Source organism: Mirounga angustirostris, unplaced genomic scaffold, assembly GCF_029215605.1.
Source record: "Mirounga angustirostris isolate CCGP_5_RB_7025 unplaced genomic scaffold, mMirAng1.0.hap1 SCAF_4, whole genome shotgun sequence".
Lineage (NCBI taxonomy): Eukaryota > Metazoa > Chordata > Mammalia > Carnivora > Phocidae > Mirounga > Mirounga angustirostris.
Window position 1 is genome coordinate 98,386,885 of NW_026991712.1, and position 22,555 is coordinate 98,409,439.

The 22,555-nt window shown below is 38.0% G+C and overlaps 2 protein-coding genes across 21 annotated transcripts in view; one reads left to right on the forward strand and one right to left on the reverse strand.

Moving 5' to 3' along the window:
* Nucleotides 1–4,535, forward strand: part of SLC16A4 (solute carrier family 16 member 4) — a 32,750-nt gene extending 28,215 nt beyond the window's left edge. Inside the window, exon 10 of the mRNA XM_064588691.1 lies at nt 4,081–4,535. Within this exon, the coding sequence (XP_064444761.1) occupies nt 4,081–4,205 (125 nt within the window). The 3' untranslated portion in view covers nt 4,206–4,535. The remainder of the gene's footprint in view (nt 1–4,080) is intronic.
* RBM15 (RNA binding motif protein 15) overlaps nt 1–22,555 on the reverse strand; it is a 36,692-nt gene that overhangs the window by 9,687 nt on the left and 4,450 nt on the right. For 14 of the 20 annotated variants that reach the window (XM_064588690.1, XM_064588682.1, XM_064588681.1 and 11 more), the window contains exons 2-3: nt 17,010–18,578; nt 10,767–11,483 (exon numbers count right to left, since the gene is read on the reverse strand). In XM_064588690.1, the coding sequence (XP_064444760.1) occupies nt 18,532–18,578 (47 nt within the window). In that variant the 3' untranslated portion in view covers nt 10,767–11,483; nt 17,010–18,531. Of the gene's footprint in view, nt 1–3,981; nt 4,202–10,766; nt 11,484–17,009; nt 18,579–22,555 lie in introns of all 20 variants that reach the window. The other 6 variants (XM_064588684.1, XM_064588678.1, XM_064588675.1 and 3 more) reach the window with 4 other exon arrangements.

The window sequence follows — 22,555 nt, forward strand, 5'->3', positions numbered from 1 at the left end:
GTCCCGCATCGGGCTCCCTGCTCGGCAGGGAGTCTGCTTCTCCCTCTGACCCTCCCCCCTCTCATGTGCTCTCTCTCGCTCTCATTCTCTCTGTCTCAAATAAAAATCTTTAAAAAAAAAAAAAAAAAACTCTTGCAAAACTGTTTATGGAAGCTGAGCCCTACCTTAGTTTTTTTAAATTATCAAAGGAAATATTATTAGACATTCCTGCTTAAAGTAATGGTTACAGCCATAGACACAGGAAAATAATTTGGACTACAATTTTATTGTAAGACTTGACTGGGTCACGCCATGATGAATTATGCTTAAGGGAAGCCAATGAATCTGCACGATGAACATGCATCTCAGATGAATCTGGGGTAGGTAGTCTGTAAACGCTGAGGAAACGCTTACAGGGCACTTGAGCTTAGGCAGTCTGTACCAGCTGCCAGTGTACTACTCCTCAGACTGTTGGCTACATACAGTAACACTCAGCATGGAGTGGACACTTAGATGGATACATATGCTTCTGGATTATGGCTGGTATATTGTCTTTCTCTGTCATTCACAATGCTTTTGCTATGACCACAAAGGAACCCTGTCTTTTGAATGTCAACTTAGCTGTTTACATTTAAAGTTGTTAGAATATGATAGGTTCTCAACTACCAACCATCATTTCTTTTAAAAATATACACGCAGGAGCCTTAAACTGTTTAGGGTTGAAAGTGCATTTGTAAACAGATTTTCCATACTGTTACCAAAAAAGCACAGAGATCTAATAAAATCAGACCAAATATACAGTCTTCTTTTACGGTGGTGGGAAAAGGCTGATTATTCTAACCAAATATAGTAGATGTTTCAATACTAATGAAACTCTGAATTTAACTTACTTAGTAACCATGTAAATTTAAGCTTATGACAGCTAATACTTCCACAAAACAGTCAATATGAAATAGCCCTACATCCTACATTTCACTCGTATTTGCGAATTTTATAAATAAAAAACTAAATACTCAACTACACATGATTAACCTACTGAATCACAACTTGATCTTAGAAATAGAATTTTTAAAATTTACTAATATCTCAGTTATCAAGTATGAATAAGAGGAACAAATTTTTTATTTTTTATTTAAAAATTTTTTTAAAATTTTTATTTACTTGAGAGAGAAGCATGAGCAGGGAGCCCGATGCGGGGCTTGATTCCAGGACCTAGAGATCATGACCTGAGCCGAAGGCAGATGCCCAAGCGACTGAGCCACCTACGTGCCCCAAGAGAAACAGATTTAAAACTAATTATTTCATTAAATGTTGTATGGAAATACATGGAGAGTTCTAAAATATGCCAGATAATTCCCTGCCCTGGCAAGAAAATATATTAAATATATTTTAATCTTTCAGAAACAACATTTTGACTTTAAAATGTGTATGTGATGGGGCTCCTGGGTGGCTCAGATGGTTAAATGTCTGCCTTTGGCTCAGGTCATGATCTCAGGGTTCTGGGACTGAGAGCCCCACATCGGGCTCCCTGCTTGGCAGAGAGCCTGCTTCTCCCTCTCTCTCTACTGTTCCCCCTGTTGTGCTCTCTCGCTCTGTCAAATAAATAAATAAAATCTTTAAAAAAAAATAAAATGTAGAGGCGAGGGGGGTGGGAGGATGGGTTAGCCTGGTGATGGGTATTAAAGAGGGCACGTTCTGCATGGAGCACTGGGTGTTATGCACAAACAATGAATCATGGAACACTACATCTAAAACTAATGATGCAATGTATGGGGATTAACATAACAATAAAAAAATTAAAATGTGTATGTGAAATCAAAGGCTTATTACCAGTTTTCTAGGATTTATAAAGATCACCACCACCACCACCACCCATTTCCACTATTTTTACCTACACCCTCCTGACCTTTTAACAGCACAATCTACGTCCTTATCTAAGAATTACTAGTCTTTTCCAGAGCATTACTTCTAATATCCCTATCTTACAATTCCATACATCTCCTGTACTGGTGGGACTAAAGCAAGAATGACAAGGGATAGGAAAGGGTGCTGGTGCTTTCTATACTTCCTCCTTTCTAGAAATTTGAGACTGTCACCTACCTATCTCTTTGATATCTAAAGGGCAATCACAATCAACATAATACAAAGACTTGTCCTGGTCAGTTTCTCTCCACTTTTTTGCCTAACTCCAAGAAACATTTGAGGTCATTGATCCAACAATAACCCAGGGAAATGTCATGTAATTTTTTTATTTTCCGTTATGACAGGTGTCTAATGCATGTCAGCATGAAATCCTCAACACTGCTGTGTCATCCTTTTTGGTTTTCACCATGCATTTATAAATTTTCAACATAGTAAAAAGCAAGTTAAAGTCAGCTGAATGTAAGAGGCTATAAAACATTCCATTCATTCATTACATCAAGAACAGGAAACATAAAGCTAATGAAGCAAACAAAAAAATTGAATGTCTATATCAGAACCAAATTAAAAAAACAAAGGACAGGAGATAAAGACATACACAATCAGACCAAAAAGAGAAGAGGGTATACACTACCCATTCAGTGAGAAATCATGTTCCAAAATATAAACGAAAGGATACAACATAAGCTCCATGAGGGCAGATATTTCCATCTGTTTCATTCACAGATACACCCCCAGTACCTAGAACTGTGTTGGCACATAGCACCAAAACTTCTTTGAATAAATGATCAGAAGAACAGCTTTAACTTTTTAAGGTATTTTAGGATTAAAAACCAATTTGCATCTACAAACATAATATGCATATACTACTTTAGAAAAGAGGTTCTTAAGAGTGTGGTCAGTGGATACCTGGAAGTCCTAAGACCTTTTTACGAAGCCTCGGAGGTTAAAACTATCACAATAATAATACTAGGACGTTATCTGCCATTTCACAGGGCTGGCTTGTACAACAATGTTTAAGCCAATTCCTTGCACAAATATTCTTTGCCACCATACACTCACAGGTTTTTAAGAAAAGTGTTTCATTTAAAAAGTTCTGGTATGTGCCATTAGCCAAATGATTTTGTGGACCCACTTATTCTTGCTTTAAAAGAACATCTTGATTTCAGGGGGACTTACAGTCATCATTTAACCCACCTAAGTAATCACTTCCTTTTTTTTTTTTTTTTTTTTTTTAAGATTTCATGTATTCATTTGTCAGAGAAAGAGGGAGAGGAAGAGAACATAAGCAGGGAGAGTGGCAGGCAGAGGGAGAAGCAGGCTCCCTGCTGAACAAGGAGCCCCATGTGGGACTTGATCCCAGGACCCTGGGATCATGACCTGAGCCAAAGGCAGACACTTAACCGACTGAGCCACCCAGGCATCCCAAGTAGTCACTTCCTTTTCACATGCTCTCATAGCCTCCTGAACCTTCCCTTCATAGCCCTTATGACATATGTAAATCATGTAGTTAATACCCAACTCCCCATGAAACTGTACAGTCTGTGAGGGCCCTGCACAGACTAGCACACTGTTGGGAGCGTAGTAAGTACTGAAATGTTTGTTCAGTGAGGGGAAAAAAGATAATCAATACTCTCACTTTTTTCTTTGGAAAATAGTAGTAATTCACAATTATTTTCTTCGTAAGAACAGTGGCTTTCTAATAAGACTCATTATAAAAGCAGGGGCACCTGGGTGGCTCAGTCGGGTAAGCTTCTGCTTTCGGCTCAGGTCATGATCCCAGGGTCCTGGGATCGAGTCCACATCGGATTCTCTGCTCAGCAGGGAGTCTCTGCTTCTCCCTCTCCCACTGTGCTCCCTCTCTCAAATAAACAAAATCTTAAAAAAAATCGTAAAATCAGATTGTATACGTCCCTAATTTTCCCCAATTTCCACAGTTAAGACTGCAGATGAGTTCTGAGTCCATGACGACTTTTTCCCCCAGAGGGTCAAGTCCTTAACTCAGGTGGAACAGATTTAACTTCATCAATAGAAAATAAGGCAAGCAGCTAGACTAACTTCCTAATGGGTCACAATACATACTAGTAAGTACAGGAGGCTCCTCCCCTCGATGCAGTCGATGGCTGAGAATTACTATCTGAAAGGTCTGCTTCACTAACAGAGACCACTCCTTCTTTCCAGGCTGGTTATATGATCACACCCGGACATACACTGGCTCCTTCTACTTCTCTGGCATATGCTTTCTCCTCTCTTCAGTTTCCCTGTTCTTTGTACCGCTGGCTGAGAGATGGAAAAACAGAGCCTGACCAGAAAGGAAAAGGACTGCAATCAAGCAAGAGCTTAACAAAACACAATCTAAACTAAGAAGTCACTGGAAACAAAAGCTTGGAAGAAACCCGTTTCCTCATTTGTAAAATGAGAAGGCAAACCAGATAATTTTTAAGGTTCCTTCTTGCTTTTGCATTCTGAGGAATGTCTAATTAATAGTGAGAGAAGAGTAATAGCAACTTAAACTAAGCCGTTTGTTAGTATTTAATCAGGCTAAAATCTTCATCAGTCAAAACAACTACCTTAGGTATTAAGTAAAAATCCGAATAATAAATTATTACTTAATAATAAATTGACCAAACTCTCAACTGTGCCTTGGTAATTCAGCCACTAAAATATGTGGAGATGGAAAACCATTCTCATTAGCTTAAAGAAGTATTAAATGTAGCCATTGGCTGAGTAGGACTCTGAAATCTGAATGAGTATTAAAGCCTTGTTGAGTGATTAGAATGGTATACATCCTCCAGAAAGTTATCTTTCCTTATTAGAAGTAATTAGAAGTAATCTCTGTTTTCATTATTTTGTTTCCTAAATTTTCTATGATAAATGTGTATTGCTATGTAATAAAAAATAAGAATTGCCCAAAAGGGTGGGGGGGCACCTGGGTGATGCAGTTGGTTAAGTGCCCGACCCTTGGTTTCAGCTCAGGTCATGAGCTCAGAGTCGTGAGACTGAGCCCTGTGTAGGGGTCCATGCTCAGTGCAGAGTCTGCTTGAATTTCTCTGTCCCTCTCCCACTCCCGCTTGTGTGTGTGCTCTAAAATAAATAAATAAATCTTTTTAAAAAATTTTAAAAAGGGACATCTGGGTGGCTCAGTTGGTTGTCTCTGACAAATAAATAAGATCTTAAAAAAAAAAAATTGCTAAAAAAAGCACACCTTTATTTCAAGATCATTTGAATAGTATTCCTGCCCATCCAAACAATTTTTTTTTTTTAAAGATTTTATTTATTTATTTGACAGAGAGAGAGAGTTAGCAAGAGCAGGAACACAAGCGGGGGAGTGGGAGAGGGAGAAGCAGGCTTCCCGCCGAGCAGGGAGCCCGATGCGGGGCTTGATCCCAGGACCCTGGGATCACGACCTGAGCCGAAGGCAGACGCTTAACGACTGAGACACCCAGGCGCCCCTATATTACTTTTCACTACATCTAATTATCTAAAATAGTCAAGCTAGGGGCGCCTGGGTGGCTCAGTCGGTTAAGCATCTGCCTTCAGCTCGGGTCGTGATCTCAGGGTCCTGGGATCAAGCCCCGCATCGGGCTCTCTGCTCGGCAGGGAGCCTGTTTCTCCCTCTTCCTCTGCCTGCCGCTCTCCCTGCTTGTTCTGTCTGTCAAATAAATAAATAAAATCTAAAAAAAAAGAGAGAGAGAGAATATATGAAATATTCAAGCTAAATGATCTAGATGTGTCTTTAGAACTACAAGTTTTAGGGGTGCCTGGGTGGCTCAGTTGGTTGGGCGTCTGACTCTTGGTTTCGGCTCAGATCATGATCTTGGGGTTGTGGCATCGAGCCCCATGTTGGGGTCCATGCTTGGCAGGGAATCTGCTTGGGGTTCTCTTCCTCTCCCGCTGCCCCTCACCTACACACTCATGCTCTCTCTCTCTCAAATGGATAATAAATCTTAAAAAAAAAAAAAAGGAACTACAAGTTTTATATGAAGGTTGAATAAGTAGCTTTTAATGGAAGATACACTTAAACTATGTTTTGGTTTTTCTTAAAGATTTTATTTATTTGACAGAGCACATGCAGGGGAAGGCGGCAGAGGGAGAGAGAGAAGCAGGCTCCCCGCTGAGCAGGAGCCCAACACGGGGCCCGATCCCAGGACCCCACGATCATGACCAGAGCCAAAGGCAGCCGCTCAACCAAATGAGCCACCAAGGCAGCCCTAAACTATGTTTTCTATTTTTTTTTAATTTTTTTATTTTTTTTAAGATTTTATTTATTTATTTGAGAGAGAGAGAATGAGAGAGAGCAAGCACATGAGAGGGGGGAGGGTCAGAGGGAGAAGCAGATTCCCTGCCGAGCAGGGAGCCCGATGCGGGACTCGATCCAGGGACTCCAGGATCATGACCTGAGCCGAAGGCAGTCACTTAACCAACTGAGTCACCCAGGCGCCCTAAACTATGTTTTTTAAATATAGAATAATTATGTTAACTAGTTAATAATGTCACTCAGGCTAAGCAATTACATGTGAATAGAGAGCCCTTCATTTCATTACTTGGGTTATTTTAAGAGGAAAGAAAATACCTAGAGTTCTCTGTAACACCAAGCTCCCTGACAATCTCTTTCAGAAGACTCTTTCAAACTACTGTTACTAAAATTAAATAATTAAAATAAATCATTTAAAATTAAACTAATTAAAAAATAAAAATTTATTATCATTATTCTATCCTTCCATTCCTCTCTGCTTTAAAATATCTACTGATTCACTACAGAGGATAAGACTAAACTGAAAGCCTGGCTTTAGCTCCAAAATACCATACCCGCTCACTCCCTGTGTATGTCTCTGTGCAAGGTTTGCCACCACTTACAAAGCTTGCCTTTCTCCCTTGGGCACAGTCTCACCCTTCACAAGCTGACTCACTCAAACGCTACCTCTTCTGGAGACCTCCCCCAGCAGGAAGTCACTCTCTGTTCGGAATCCCATCTACCTTTTAAGAGAGTACTACATGAGCTCATATTGTCACTTTCCCATTAGTCTGCAAGATCAGCAAGTTGGATGGTGTTCTACTCATCTTTTTATTCCCCAGCATAAACTGTGGAACCAAATTAATCTGGATTCAAATCTCAGTGATCTTAAAAACAGTAGTTGGTCCTATTTTAAACATAGATTTTTCATTTAGATATAAATGTCTAACATTCTTTTTGTATTTTAGATGTAAGACAATATAAAAAAAAAGCAAACACCACTCCTCTTACACATACAGACAGCAAAAACAGTTGATAATAAATTCCATTCTGCCACTTGTTACCCTTTGATCTCATCAAAGTCATTCAATCTGAGCCCCAGTTTTCTCCTCTGTACCTGAGGATAACTGTACCAGCCTACCTCACGGATACACTGTGAGGCCTAAATGAAAATACTCCTGTACTAAGCAAAATAACCCTCAGACACAGCAGCTGCTAATTTCCCTTCTTCTGCTTTCTACATCCCTTCCATGTCAAAACAGAAGACAAAAAATCAGCGATTTACTAGAAACCACTCTCATCTATCCCCCTTCTCTTGTGAGCAATACTCTTCTCAAAAGAGACTTTACCTAGAACAATGAGATTCTTTCCTCCTAAGAAAGCAGACTGTACATTTTAAGTAGGACCAACTAAAGAACTCCAAGTTAAATTCTGATTTGGACAGGCTTTATGAATCTTACACAACAGAGCAACTCTTCATCTGCTCAATGGCAATAGCCCTCTGAACCTGGGTGGTGTGGATTAAGAAAGTCTGATTCCCTAGGCTGCAAGAACTTAAAAGACAGCTACAACTAATGTATTCCTTGTAATAACAACTAACTTATGATGTTCCTATTCATCTATTACTTTTCTTGGACAATATTGTAAGATGTCAACACATTTTTAGGAATCCATAATCTAGAAATACTATCTCAGATATATACTCAGTTTCAAGAAAATCAAAACAGTTCATTGACTTTCTTTCCCCTTCCCCCTCAAGAGATTCCTAGGGACAAAGAGGAGAACAAATATTAAATTTAGGATACACAACCATGTGTGTCTGGAGTGGTAGGGTAGTGAACAATTTTATTTCAACATCCAATATATACCCGTCACTGAGGGAGGCACATTTTATATATTATCTTATTTAATCTTCACAACCCTTAGAAACAGATACTATGATTCTTACAATGAATAAGCTTAAAGTCAAAGAAATTAAACATCCAATAAATAGTGAAGTCACAATTCATACAGACTGACAGGAAACCCTACACTGTCCTCTCTAGATCACTCTGACTTCTTGGCAGTACCACAAGATTATGAAGCTGATTTAATTGAAAGCAGTTATAAATTTGTTCTAACTCAAATTGGCATAAAATTTTATAATATCTAGATTGAAATGAAAAGGAGAATGCAAAGTACCTAAGAACCAAAACAAATTAAAATTAAAGCCACAAAAGACATGTGGTACAGTGCAGTAACAATGTAGTTGTAACGATAATTAACTTTTTTAGGTCTTTCAATATTCACTGAATCTTACCAAAGAAGGTAATGCTTGCCTTGTAATTAATTCCTCAGTACTAAAATATTAGTTGGAATGTTTATATTAAGCCTTGAAACATACGTAAATGTTTTTTTATTTAGCAGAGCTATGATAATTTGAACATAAAAATTCAGCATACTTTCTTCTCAACTACTTATTGGCTTATATTTAAAACTGTTGGGTGCCTGGGTGGCTCAGTTGGCTGAGCGACTGCCTTCGGCTCAGATCATGATCCCAGGGTCCCAGGATCAGGCCCCACATTGGGCTCACCCTGCTCTGTGAGGAGCCTGCTTCTCCCTCTCCCTCTGCCTGCCACTCCCCCTGCTTGGGCTCTGTCAAAGAAGTGGAATCTTTAAAAAATAAATAAATAAATAAATAAAACTGTTAAGATACCATTTCTTGCAGCTATTACTCTAAGAAGTGCCATACAATCATCACAAAAGATGGAATTTTCTACATATGTTGTTCATTAAGTACTATTTCTGATACTAAAACTCTACCTTTATGGTACCTTTAACTATTGAAAGTTCTTCCCTACCCATTATCTCATTATCATCATGTCAAGCCTGTAAGGAAGTTGAAGAGGTATTATTATTCCTATTTTATACTTACGGAACAAAAGCAGATTAAGACCGTTATTTGCCTAAAGTTACAAAGCTAGTCTTTAACAGAGCCAATTCTGAAACCTAACTACCAGTGTTGATTAGATCCCGGCCCCTGGCTTTCCCTTAATGATTGTCTAGAAGGTTAAAATTTAATGAAAGCAACAGCTACACTTAAATGGACTGAGGTGATAATTTTGTGATATTTTCCAAATAATCTAGGCATATTAATATATGTGATGCTGTTTGCAAAAAATTAGCTTAGCTAATAAACTTGTCCAACTGTAAAATCAGCTTTTTCCATGAGAAAATACACACCATATATTAGTATTTGTTATTTTTATGCAAGACAATACAAAAAACATGGACAGTAGTTTCTCTGAAGACTTCAATACAAAAAAAAGCCCAACTTTTTAAAATCCTTAAGTGTTTCTCTTAGCCCAAAACCAACTTGTAGGCTTTATGTACACATATTTACCTCATTTGCCTACTCATTTCCCACAAATATCTACCCAACTGGTCTCAGATTTATACCTAAGTTATTAACATATACACAAACAAAAAATAACAAAAGTGGCTGGAATCAATTTTAAATAAATTAGTTAAAATTCATGTTTCATTTCTGAGAGGAAGCTGGTATTACCTATGGTCACTGACTCAAATGACAATCATTTCTAAAAAAAAAAAAAAAAGGAAAGAAAAGAAAGAGGGGCGCCTGGGTGGCTCAGTCGGTCAAGAGTCTGCCTTCGGCTCAGGTCATGACCCCAGGGGTCTGGGATCAGAGACTCGCAGCATAGGGCTCCCTGCTCAGCGGGGAGGCTGCTTCTCTCTCTGCCCCTCCCTCTGCTCGTGCTCCCTCTCTCCCTCTCTCTTAAATAAATAAAATCTTTAAAAAAATTTTTTTTTAATTAAAACAAAGGAAGAGAAAAAGAAACAGAACCTCATCTCTGGTAACATTCCAACAGAAGGTGGTATATTGTGAAATCTCCTTCTATACAAAATAATGATCAATAGTAAGCCAGTGAAGCTTTTTTTAGGGATACAGAGAATAAACTAAGACAGGGTAACCAACTGTCTGGGTTTGGCTGGAAACAAGAGCGTTCCTGGGACGCAGGACTTTCAGTTTTAGAGCCAAGATGAGTTGGCCACCCTTACTAGCGAGGAGAGAATGTCTAGATATTTGACGGCACACAGCTAAAACCGAAAGTTTTCTTCTAGCCACCCCCCCAAAAAAGAAAATCACAAATTCAATTCTATTTTTACCTCATTCAAGCCCCAGCAAGCAAACAGAAACAGGATACACATTAGTAGTTAAGGAAGGGAGGCATACATTTTTAATGCAAATCCACTTTCAGGCATTAACTGACCAGGGACTTGGAAGTAATGGAAGACTTCCAGCTTTCACTTCTACTATTTTTATAGAAGTGACGATGTGAGCTGAAATAAAGCCAGGAGGTCCCACTCTTTGGTTCATGTCAACCAACACTAATGTTTTAGCAGGGAAGAGAAGTTTGTCAGGACCAAGGAAATGAGAAAGCTAAGTGTTAAAGAGCAAGGGCCAAACTGTCTTCCTTCCAATTATCTCAAAACTAGTCAGAGTTTAGCATAAATTATTTGCATACACCAACCTGTAGACTGGAGTTTATCACACTTGATTAAACAATTTCCAGCCTAAATGCCCCAGCTGTGTAGCATAGCCCTCTGAAGCCATAGCAGTAAGATGACTCACCAACTGGCAGGTGTCTTAGGGTCTACGAATAATGGATGTCTGCCTGGATGAAAACAAATGTATGTGCCCAACAGACGACCTCATCCTGCTTGGCAAAGAGAGGAGAGAAACTAAAAAACTGGTCAGTAGTACAGTACTTGTTTTATAATGGAAAAAATCGGACTTAGCGCAAAACAAGAGACTTGTAATTCATGCAGACTTTTAAAATGTCCTCTGTACATATTTTATCTTCCAATTTTCACTTACCAGAAAGGTTCAATAGAATAAGATCTAAGAGGATAAAAATCAATTTTATAATCCCCAAATTAGAAATAACTGAAAGTGAGAATTGTCATACTGAGTTCAATTATTTCAAGAAATGTGAAGTCAGAGTCACAAGAAAAATAAATCCATATTTAAACCCTCCTATTATATTTAATGACTTGATGTCAGTTTCCACTGAAATGAAAATTAGTAGTTCATGTTTGCATTCTAGTTCACGGATGTATTGAAAACTGACACCATGCCACAGTTAATAAGATATGGGTTTATAAATATGGAGTTTAAAAGAAACTTACCCTTTCCCTTTGTGCAGCTCTGACTTCCAACCCAGTTTTTATAGAAACAGGAGGACAAGTGCCAGTGCCAGAAGTCTGCCAATTAGAACTCATCTTTTAGTTGCTGAATAGTAAAGTCATATCCCAAAGTCGGCTATAGGTTTTTGATTGTCAGTAGTTCCTAAAAAGAAACCCAGGAGGAAAAAAAAGGTGTTTAACCAATTATTATACTTAAATATGCTCCCTCCTTTAAAAAAAAAAAGGCTATTAATATGAATTAGATGCTTGATTCTTGTTGCTATGTGAGGAAAAGCAGTTTATTTATGAAGTTACTATCATATTACAATTAAAAATTAAAGCAATTCAAACCTACACCTCAATCCTGTCTATATCCATCCCCGTAGAGATCTAAACCTACCTCTACCAAATTTTCTCAAGTACGGGGCAGCTATCAGCAAACAGTGTCTCAACTATCCTCACCCACGTCTGTAAAAAATAACATGTTTTATCTCACAAGGAAAAGAGTGGACCGACCAGAAGAGAATAGGAAGGAGAGGAAAAAGACAGAAGCATAACAAAATAAGCAAGAACCAACCAAGACAGGCAACAGCAACCCCTCCCCCTGTCTTGGTGACAGAGACCTCTAGTAATTTTCTGGTCACCAGAAGCTCACTACCTAAGAACTCTTTGTTCCTACTTTTCTTGATGAAAATATTTTCTAAATGCTTTAAAGTAAATGTCACATACTAATGAACAAATTGGAAAATCTTACCCATGAGAAATAAGATTCTAATCATCCCATTTTTAGCATAAAGAATATTTATGTATCTACATCTTAAGCATTGCTTCTTAAACTTTAAAGTACATAAAAATTACCTGGGGATCTCATTCCACGCAATGGGTCAGGGTGAGACCCTGTAATTCTATACTTCTAACAAGTTTTCAAATGATAGTAATGCTGCTGGTCTGAGGTCCACACTTTAAAGGGTTAAGGCTTCTGGAAGACTAAGCAACATATATACTGTACTCTGAACGTTTTTGGTTTTGATTTTCAAACAGTGCTTAAGAGGTTGATTCTGTGTGCTTGTGAGTCTGTTTAAGGTCTGTTTCTAGAGCAATGGTTCTCAACCCTGGCTACACATGAGAATCATCTGGGGCACTTAAAACAAAAAAAATAATACCGGGGCCTTGGCAAAGGCCCACTCCACCTAGATCAATTTAAATGAATCTGAGAGAGTGATTTCCAGGTACTGGCACTAAAAAGTTCCTCAGGTGATGCTAACGTAGAAGCTAATGTAGCAGAAACTGTATATGACTATATAGTGGAAGCTCTCCTGACCGTGGCCTGAAAACAGAAAGAATAAGAAATGACATATTGAGGAAATACGGATATACTAGGAGGAAGACTGCTTTGAAATCTCAGGGTGGCCAGCAACTTTGAGCCTGAAGAAGAAATACAATCTCTACTATGGTTATTTAAATAAAAGAACACCACTGATCTCTGAACAAGAACATTTTCAGTCTTACAGTGAATCTGAAATGCTAACATATCTTTGGAGGAAATGCTATCTTTGACTTGTCAACAGCTGAAAGATTTCCTATTTTGAATTACTTATATTGTGTCTGTCTTCAATTAGTGTAGCTAATTAATTCTTCAAATATTTGGGTACCTATTATATGCCAGGCATTATTCTACATCTTGGGAATAGCTGAAGGAAATTTGTGTTACTTTCCTGAGACAGGCAGTCAAATCTTGATCAAATCACAGCACTCCACCTCCTTAAAACTTTAAAAGCTTTCTATTGCATTCAGCATTTGTCCTTGGCAACTGGTCCTTACAGTTCACTATCTCCCTTCTTCCATCAGAATGTCAGCTCCATGAGAAAAGAGAAATTTGTTTTCTTCACCAATATACTCCCAAGATCTAGAATAATTCCTGGTACATACAGATATCTAAATATTTGAAGAATGGGGGCACCTGGGTGCCTCAGTCATTAAGCGTCTGCCTTCCGGCTCAGGTCATGATCCCAGGGTCCTGGGACCGAGCCCCGCATCAGGCTCCAGCCCCACATCGGGCTCCCTGCTCCACGGGAAGCCTGTTTCTCCCTCTCCCACTCCTCCTGCTTGTGTTCCCTCTCTCACTGTGTCTCTCTGTCAAATAAATAAATAAAATCTTTAAAAAATAAATAAATGAATAAGTATTTGAAGAATGAATTAATTCCACACTAACTGAAGACAAACCCAGGTTAGATAATCCAAAACAAGAAATCCTTCAACCATTTAGAAGTCAAAGATACACTCAACTTTATAATTCCATTCTGCCTCAATCCTATCAGTAACCTGCCTAAGAGGTAGTATATATAGGTGCCGGTTCATTCACAAAAAACAACTTGCTCATGTACATACACATATACATAATCCTAGAATCGCTTTCATTTTAATTTAAAATAGACTACAGTCACAGTATTTTTAGATTAACATCCGAAACCTCAAGGATATCCCAATACAGTTCCTGGCTGTATATCCCCTAGCCAAACTCACAAAACTTTTCTGGTATCCCTTTAGCATTTTATAAATTTTTTAAAGAGTGGCCCTTCTTACAGACTGTTATAAGGCAAAAATCACATACTAAGCTAGACTGAATTCCTTGGAAAAATAATTACACGACTATAAAACAGTTACTTAACTGACGGTTTTAAGTGATAAGTTCCATGGCATTTGCAGTTTCATTCTGCTTGTCTCTGTAACAGCTTTGAATTTATCTTCTGCAATTACCTCCTCTCAGCCTCAGAGACAGAACACTACTACTCTGGCTCTTCTCCTTGGGATTCTTTTCCACACCATCTCCCCTTCCCATGCCGTATATATGACATAACCCCAAGTTTACACTTCAGCACTCTACTCTCTGTGGGCCAGTGATGCTCAACATGTGGCCAATCACCACAGACTACATCAGAATTACTGGGGAAGCTCGTAGAAGAACAAAGACTCCTGGGCCATGCCAGCCCTAACAAATCCCAGAATGCGTGGAGTGGGAGCCAAAGGCCTGCATGTTTCCCAAAACCCACAAATGGTGATACACTCTATAGTTTGAAACCCACTGCCCAGACATTTTCTCAAGTTTGCAGCTTTATCCCATCCCAGCCTCCAGAAAAAAGTAGTGAGGTAGGACAGTACAGCAACCAAAAACTCTAGCTGGAACAAATGCCTGGTTAGAACCCTGGCTCTATCAATTCTAGCTGTCAGATTATGGTCTGTAGTGAAACCTATCTGAGACAATGTATGCATAGGCCCTGGCAGAATGCTTGGCCTAAAATGGGTATTTTTAATAAATGATTGCTATTATTAGTACCGTCGCTTTCTGTCAACCTGCCTCAAACTGATTATGCTTCCTCAAACCGCCTTGCCTTTCAGGATTCCCTCCCTATTTCTGTTGACCTGACCATTTTACAAGTTTTCCAGGCTTCAGCCTGCTCAACTTTTCCACTGATCAACAAGCTGTTTTATTATTCATGCTTGCCTGCCCAACATCTCAATCCCAATCTCCCTCATCATTCCACATCCTTCTCCACCTAACACATTATTTTGTAGTCTTTCTTGACTATCCCAGCCTAAAGGAACCTTTAAGCTCATATACTCATAGACCTGTATCACCTGTAAAAATTCATTAGCAATTAATCAAAACCTGGCCTATGACATCCCTCTTGTAATTGTCTTAAACTGTGAACTTTTCCCCTGATATTTAACCATTTACTTGTTTATATCTAGTTTCCCCAATTACAGTATAAGTTGCTGAGATGTGTAGAGACTGATACTTTCATCTATACGCTCAGCACCTTACTTCTTAAGATACAGTCAGCATTCAAATGATTATACAGAAACTCTACCTGAAAGCTTAATGTTACAGCATTTGAGTAGAAGCATGTTAAGTAATTTGACCTCAAGTTCAAAATCTCTTCTTAGCTGCTAAGGACAATCTTGTGTGAGGTTTGAAGGAATTTTGTCATTCAATAAATTGCTTAGGGAACCGGAGGGAGATGGAAGTGGTGGTCAGATAAGCCATAATCAGATAACCCATTGTAAAAAGAAAAATAGATGCTGCAACCAGCCATAAGCATTAAATTTACTGCCTCAGATAAACAGCTTGTAAACAACAATGTGACTTAAGCTACAGAAGTGACAATTTATAAAATCTAAGTTGTATTACTAAAATCAGGGTACTCCCTATTTTCAATTTTAATACCCACAGCTTGGCTTTTCAAAATGAGCACAAGTCAATTCAGAGGTGTTCTTGGAATAATTTCCTTTATAGCAGAATCCTAAATTTAGACCATACGAAAGATACTGAGAAACCAAACAAAGAATTCAAAAAGGCAGGTCCCAATTTATAAAACCAGAAGTCTAGATCTAACACTCAACCCAATTAAGAATTTTTCCTTCATGGTGTAGCTAGAAATAAAATGATTTCATGAGTAGTTTCAAAAGACTGTCATGCTGAGTACCCTTCCATTTTGCATGATATCGTTTCATATACAAATAAATAAATGTTCTATTCGCAACCTTTTCCTCTTGTTCTTGAGATGAAACCTGAGACCTTAGAAAGATACCAAACATGTGGAAATATGTAGAGTGTCACATAATCTTCCTGAAATCATTATAGTGATTTAAAATACTTGCTTACTAGTTGGAAAAACTACTTAATGGGCTTTCAGTGTGGACTAGCCAGAGAAAGAAAATACATTGGAAATTGACATTCCCAACAGGTACAAAACCTTTGAAGAAATGTAGGTGAGATCATCTAGCAGTTTTAGGTGACAGCCAACTCATAAGCAGAGCTTTTAAAAACTTGTCAGTCACACAATGACAAACTGAAAAACAAAAACAACCACTGCACTTCACTTTTCCCCTTTCGAAAGAGATGAAAAACCAGAATTTTGTGAAAAAGAAAAATTCAACATTTCAACCCCACTTTAAGGAAACCTAGCTGTATCATACACTAAAAAAGCCATGCTTATATTAAGTTGCCAAAGCCTCATACCTGATTAATTTGGGGGGAGGGGAGAGGGATTGGAAGGGCTCAGAAGGCTGGTAGGACTAAATGGACAATGAAAATGGCGAGCGCAGACAAAAGCTAGATTTCTCGAAACATTGCCTATTTACGTCCCTAAAACTATAGTTGCCTATTTTGATAATTCCATCTCTTTGTAAGCCAAGAAGAAAACTAACCATTTTGGCTAACTTATCTATCATTCCCAGTCTGACGGTACTTTTCTTTTTGTGCTATATACTAACCCAGAGGTTTAGAATCAGCGTTCGTAATGGCAACATTTTACAGTAGTAAGTTCTTCCAGTACCATTAAATCACCACAGAGGGTGAAGGCCACGGTTAATGGAAAATGTCAAAACTTTAAAGGACATCAGGCTGTAAATCCCAAACCCATAACCAGGATTTTAATACTTTGGGCTCCCACGATAAAAAAATTTTTCCGCGAGTTAAAGTAAACTAAAAAAAGATATACATATAAACACGAAGTACAACAAAAGTTCTGGCCTAGACTTTTACAAACACAACACTTTGGTGAGGAGAGGAAGCTAGTCATGGCAGCAGAGCGCCTAAAGACTTTCAATCAGAGAAACAATACCCCAACCAGTAATAGCCCTCACCCTGTTAATCAAATGCATTTTTGACCTCTAAAAACCCTCTTACCTGTTTACAAGAGTTTATACAGCTGTTTGCCACTGGAACACCACCTTGCAGAGCATAACCGTGGCATCCTTGGTTGATAATCACCTGTTGCCTAAGTAAGCATCATCCCGCATGGAGACAGACAGCACTAGGGCTCTTCCATCCGAGGTTAAAATTCAAAACAAGCCCAACAAGCCTGCATTTCAAGGTGGTCTTCGTCTGCAACTAGTTACGTTTAAAACTGGCAAACGACAATGGTGTCTGAAGCCACTGGTGGCAGTACTGCTGGCTTCCTCTTGAATTGCAGCGTTGTCACTGTGCACCGAAGTCTCCTGCTGCAAACAGGGGAGTTGTTCTCCTGTACTGGGAACAGCTTCCAAAGCTCAGGAGCCCCTGTACAGGATAACGCAGGAACTAAAGGCAAACACTTTCTCCTCTTTAAGGATGCCTCCATTTTTTCCTCACAATCTGTACTACCAACCGAAGTGACTGGGCCTGAGTGTGCGTTCGTACCTATGAAACCGTCACGGTGCATGCACATCCAAGGCATGTGGAACCACAGGTCAAATAAGGCACAGATACCAAGTAATGGTTCTAATTACAAACGCTAGCTCTCAGGAACTCTTCATCCATTCAGAACTAAACCCATCACTGCATAACTCTGGTAAGAAGCCCCTGGAGATGGAGGAGCTCCTCAAATGTGTCAGGAAAGGCTTTATTAACATCATCATTAACATTTAAAAAGCAAACGGAGCATTTCTCCTTCTTTTGGCAATTTGGTGCAAATGTTAAGTGCAAGATAAAGCAATTTCAAACTTTTCTTCAAATTAAAAATGAAACTAAGGCCAAACGTGATGGGTGAACAAAATAAATCAAAACTTAAATTTCAGCAACTCCGGCTCTTCAAACCAGCAAAGCCCCCGACTCGTGCACTGTGGTGAGGCTTACGGTGCTTGCCCCGGCTTCTTGCGTGCCAGCAAACAGCACCATTTCCTCATCAAGTTGAGGACTGAGAAGCAAAGGATCCCCTTCGCTGCAAACAAAGGGGGTCACAGTAACACTAGTGATCCTTCAGAATTGACACACCGCGATAGTCAAAATGATGGTCTCCCTGCTTCTTGCTCAAGACATACAAGATCTGAGCAGCAGCAAGTACCCCCTCGGCTGCAAACAAAGGGGTCAAAGGTTTGCCGTCAATTCACTTCCAGGCAGAAAAACATTTTCCTCAAAAGAAACAATTTATTTAGAATAAAACAAAAGCAGCTCAACTGTGAGCGCACGTTTGAGTGACAGCTACTTTTAAGCTGTGTGAGCCATAAAAAGGGTTTTTCTTTACTTTTCCAGAAATCTTGTGTACACAGCACAAAGCAAGAGGTCATTTTTTTTTCCACTTAAAACACCGGCATTGGCATCACAATAGCAGATACACAACTTTAAGCTGCCATTTTAGTAAAATGCACAAATACTAAACAGATTAGCTTTCTTCCATCAAGAGGCCCATGTAAACTCCACATAAGCCACAACTTCTCTTCAAAAAGGTCCATTAGAGCTTTGAATTCCATATCTTCAATCCGCAGTTCACCAGTTTTGCTTGCGGGGGGGGAAAAAAAGGTTATTCAGTACAAATGTTTACAATATTAAAAATATATATATTTCCCCTATGCCATTATAGATGAACATAACATTAACAAGACCTTCCTGGATAGTCCAGCTTGACTTCAAAAAGCACCAATAATACCCACTGGCACATACCTTGAATGAATTTACTGTATGAATAGACAAATAACAAGTAAAACAACAGGGTGGATTTTTTTAAGGACTGCAATTAAGCAAAGATTACAGGACTGAAAATACCCTTTATACTCATGTAACTGAGTAAAACATGTCAAAAATTTTCAGAAAAAAGAAAGTTTATAATCCATTTATGATCAATATATTCTAAATATAACTTAAAAAATTAAACTAAAAAAAGGTGGAGTTTAGTCAAACTTTTACCCTCTCTGGTTTCATTCCATAATTTATATGGAACAATCCAGAACTATTCCGTTGTAGAAAGGGGTCAAGATATGAAGCCATTTAAAAATCCACCTTCATCTGTGTTACCAAAGACAGCAGCTGTTCTTTTAAGAAAACTCATTAAGAACAATTGCTAAACAGCCAAAGAACATTTTAGGACTTTTACTTTTCAACTGTTTAAATCAAACATAGAAACCTTTTTATTTAGCTAGACAGTTCGCTGTGGTTACCTGAAATCATTTTCTCCCTTTAGGGACATCATTATGACCAGAATGTTAACAGGGTCTGCTCCACTTCTCTTCTCGTTCTCATACCTAACTGCCATCTCAAAACCAAACACCGTAGCAGAGACAGAAAAAAAGTCCAGAAATTCTCTCCAAAACATTTCACATAAAGGTCATTAAGGCCCTCTCCTCAAGAGGATTTCCTAATTCTGTTACCACAGAGTTTTTGGTGAATGGTTCCTATATGAACCCAAACTGAAGTTCAAGCTGTACCTGCATAACGAGCAATTTCATGGTCTAGAGAACGTGGATTTCAAATTTTAAAAAACAAATACTGTCAGTGAAAACCTGCTCATAAAATTTTTAAATAAACCTAAACAGTGTTTGACTCTGAAAGCAACACACACACACCTCACTTTTCCTACTGTATCTCAAATGATCTAAATGAATTAAGGGCCAGAGTATGTTACCTTCAAAATGTGACAAAAAGCTTATACCAGCCAGAGGATGGACATTTTAAGATGTAATCCTTAAAGGGAAAACTCTAGCTACAGAGTCCAAGTATACATGTTAAACCAGGAATTTAAATTTTTGTGTGGAAAACTATAGGAATCCCGGTTACAACCAACAAAATAATATTTAAAAAATTGGCTAGGAGCCGAATGATTGCTTAACTTTCCGTAAACTTTGAAGTTGTGATCTAAGTGTTAATTAGCTTGATGTTTTTCCCCAGTAATACTTAATAAGTCATTAAATGATATACTGAAGAAATTTTCTTTGCATTCCTTTCAACAGAGTTCCAGAAAAATCAATTTAGCTAAACGAGTATTTTTTTTTAAAAGTAAAAGAAACAAGTGGTTGTTATAAAGAACATCCAATATTGAAATTATGAAATTCTGGCTAATGAGAATTAGAACCAGATAGCTTTAGACTCTTGCTTTCATTCCATCCTGAAGGCTTAAGTAGATAGTTTAACAGTATTATGAACCTGCACAACAGAATGGGCAACACAAATAAGAGATTCATCTGAATGATGGCACTCTGTAGGTTAAGCACCAAACTAAACATAATTAGTTATTTCTAATACATACATTTAGAAATGGTATCAAGCCATTGTTTCAGAAACACGGAAGCACAAATTGCGCAGATCTAACAAAAGCCGCCATGTCAGATAAAGAGTCAAACAAACAAACATGGAGCAAAAACCACAGTACTCTTCGGTAAGTTGTCACATCAACTTAAAAAAAAGAAAAAGAAAAGAAAAAAAGGAAAATGGGAAAAACCACACTTTGGATTAGAGTAAAATTAAATGTTGTGGACTTCACTCTCTAAAAGAGCAAAATCATTTGTCCAGCCTTATCAAAAGATATTCAAAAGTTAATGGTTAGTGAGATTATTTAAACTGGAAAAATGTATCTAGCCAAACTGTACTTTGACCCCATGTATACACAGACTGCAAACCTCCATTAGTTTCTGAACAGTGTCTCCTCCATATTAGCGTGCCAAGCAAAGCTTTTTAAAAGCAAAAGCACCAAGTCTTACTTGTAGGATTTCAGATATTCTCCCTACAGGCACACCAAGGACCTTTGTGCTCACAGCCTAGTACCTTCCTTCTGTCAAAATAGCTAGTTTTTCCAGTTTAAAAAACAAACAAAAAACCCACAAACACCTCCCAACTTAAAAAGAAAATTTATAAATGCATGGTGAAAACCAAAAAGGATGACACAGCAGTGTTGAGGATTTCATGCTGACATGCATTAGACACCTGTCATAACGGAAAATAAAAAAATTACATGACATTTCCCTGGGTTATTATTGGTGCTATTTCAAAACTACCAGCTTTGATAACAGAAAGAAAACAGTTGAGTTCTGCCAGGCTTTCTATAAGTCACTTTCACAGAATAGAAACATGACCATGATCCAAAAGGTCGTAGAGTTTCTAATCATAATTAAATATCAAGGGCCTTAGCTAAAGTCCTCAGTGTTTAAAATCAAAGGGGGAAATATACTTAACTAATGACCTGAGAAACTAGGGGTGAGGACAGAGGGACAGATCAAAGAAACAAGACAAAAAAGAAAATCATCCATTACGGTTTTGCAGCAAAAGCCCTTGTTAAGAACCAGGAATTGATATAACCTTCAGCTTTGAAAAAAACTGTGAGGGTGGGTTAAATTATTCTGTATTAATTCCAGGTGTTTGGGAAATAAAACAATAAAAAGAGGTTCTCCCACACTGACATTTCAGTTCTCTGTGGTTGGACACCAGTGAATATGTTAAACACAAAATTTCAAAGATATTCAACATTTTCAATAATGTAATGTCATCGCTACTGTTTATAAATGAAAATAAAAATACAGGCAAAATTTAAAAAGAGCATGTCAAAGGCATTTCACGATGACTTTAAAAATTTCTGCAATCCAGATATGGCTGATTAATGCCCACTAAAACAAAAGCCGACTTATGAGCCTGCAGACAACTCTTCTTTCTATTATTGAAATCAGAAATTTGCATGGATACAAAAAAACTCATCTTTGATGAAAAACACTTAAGTTTTGAAATATGCACAATTAAATTAGACCTGTACCTGCTATACCTCTCTGAAAGTCAGTAAAAACACCACCACACACCAATAACTAACCAAAGAATTCTGATTTTAAAAACACCTACTCACTTCTTGCATACTAGCATAAGACATAAATGGTTTGTAACCTACTCCTCAATTTTTACTGAACAGTTACAGCTACAAACCAAAAGTGCATATACGGGATACAGAACTTAAGAACTAATGATAAAAAATGCGTATGTTAAAGCAAACTCTCCGGGAATGAACCATGTATCTTAAGAGAAATACTCAAATACCTGATTAAAATAATTACATTGCTATACAATTTACCAGCTTGTACTTTTAAAATTCCTGATCAAATTTCAGCCACACAAATAACATTTCTGGTACAGGAATTATTTACCTACATACGAATCAAGCCATTTTTAGGTGTATATTATCATCTTTATAAAGTCAGTGGGCTCTTCTCCAAATCCCGACTTTTCAAAAATTTTGGGTTTGTAACTCTGAGGATTTTTTTTTTTTAAGCTCAAGGTTAAAAAAGGAAAAAAAAAAAAAACTGAAGAAAAAGAGGAAAAGAAGTTACTCATAGGAGTAGGAACTCCTAATTAAAATAAATCCATCCGCCTGCTACCTTCAGGGCATCCCTTTCACTTAAAATAATAGCTAAACTGTCCTGACTTCTATTTTAAAGGTTTATAAAAATATAAAAAAGAAAAAAGCTAGAACTAAACAAACTAATTCAAAAGAAAATTTCATCTGA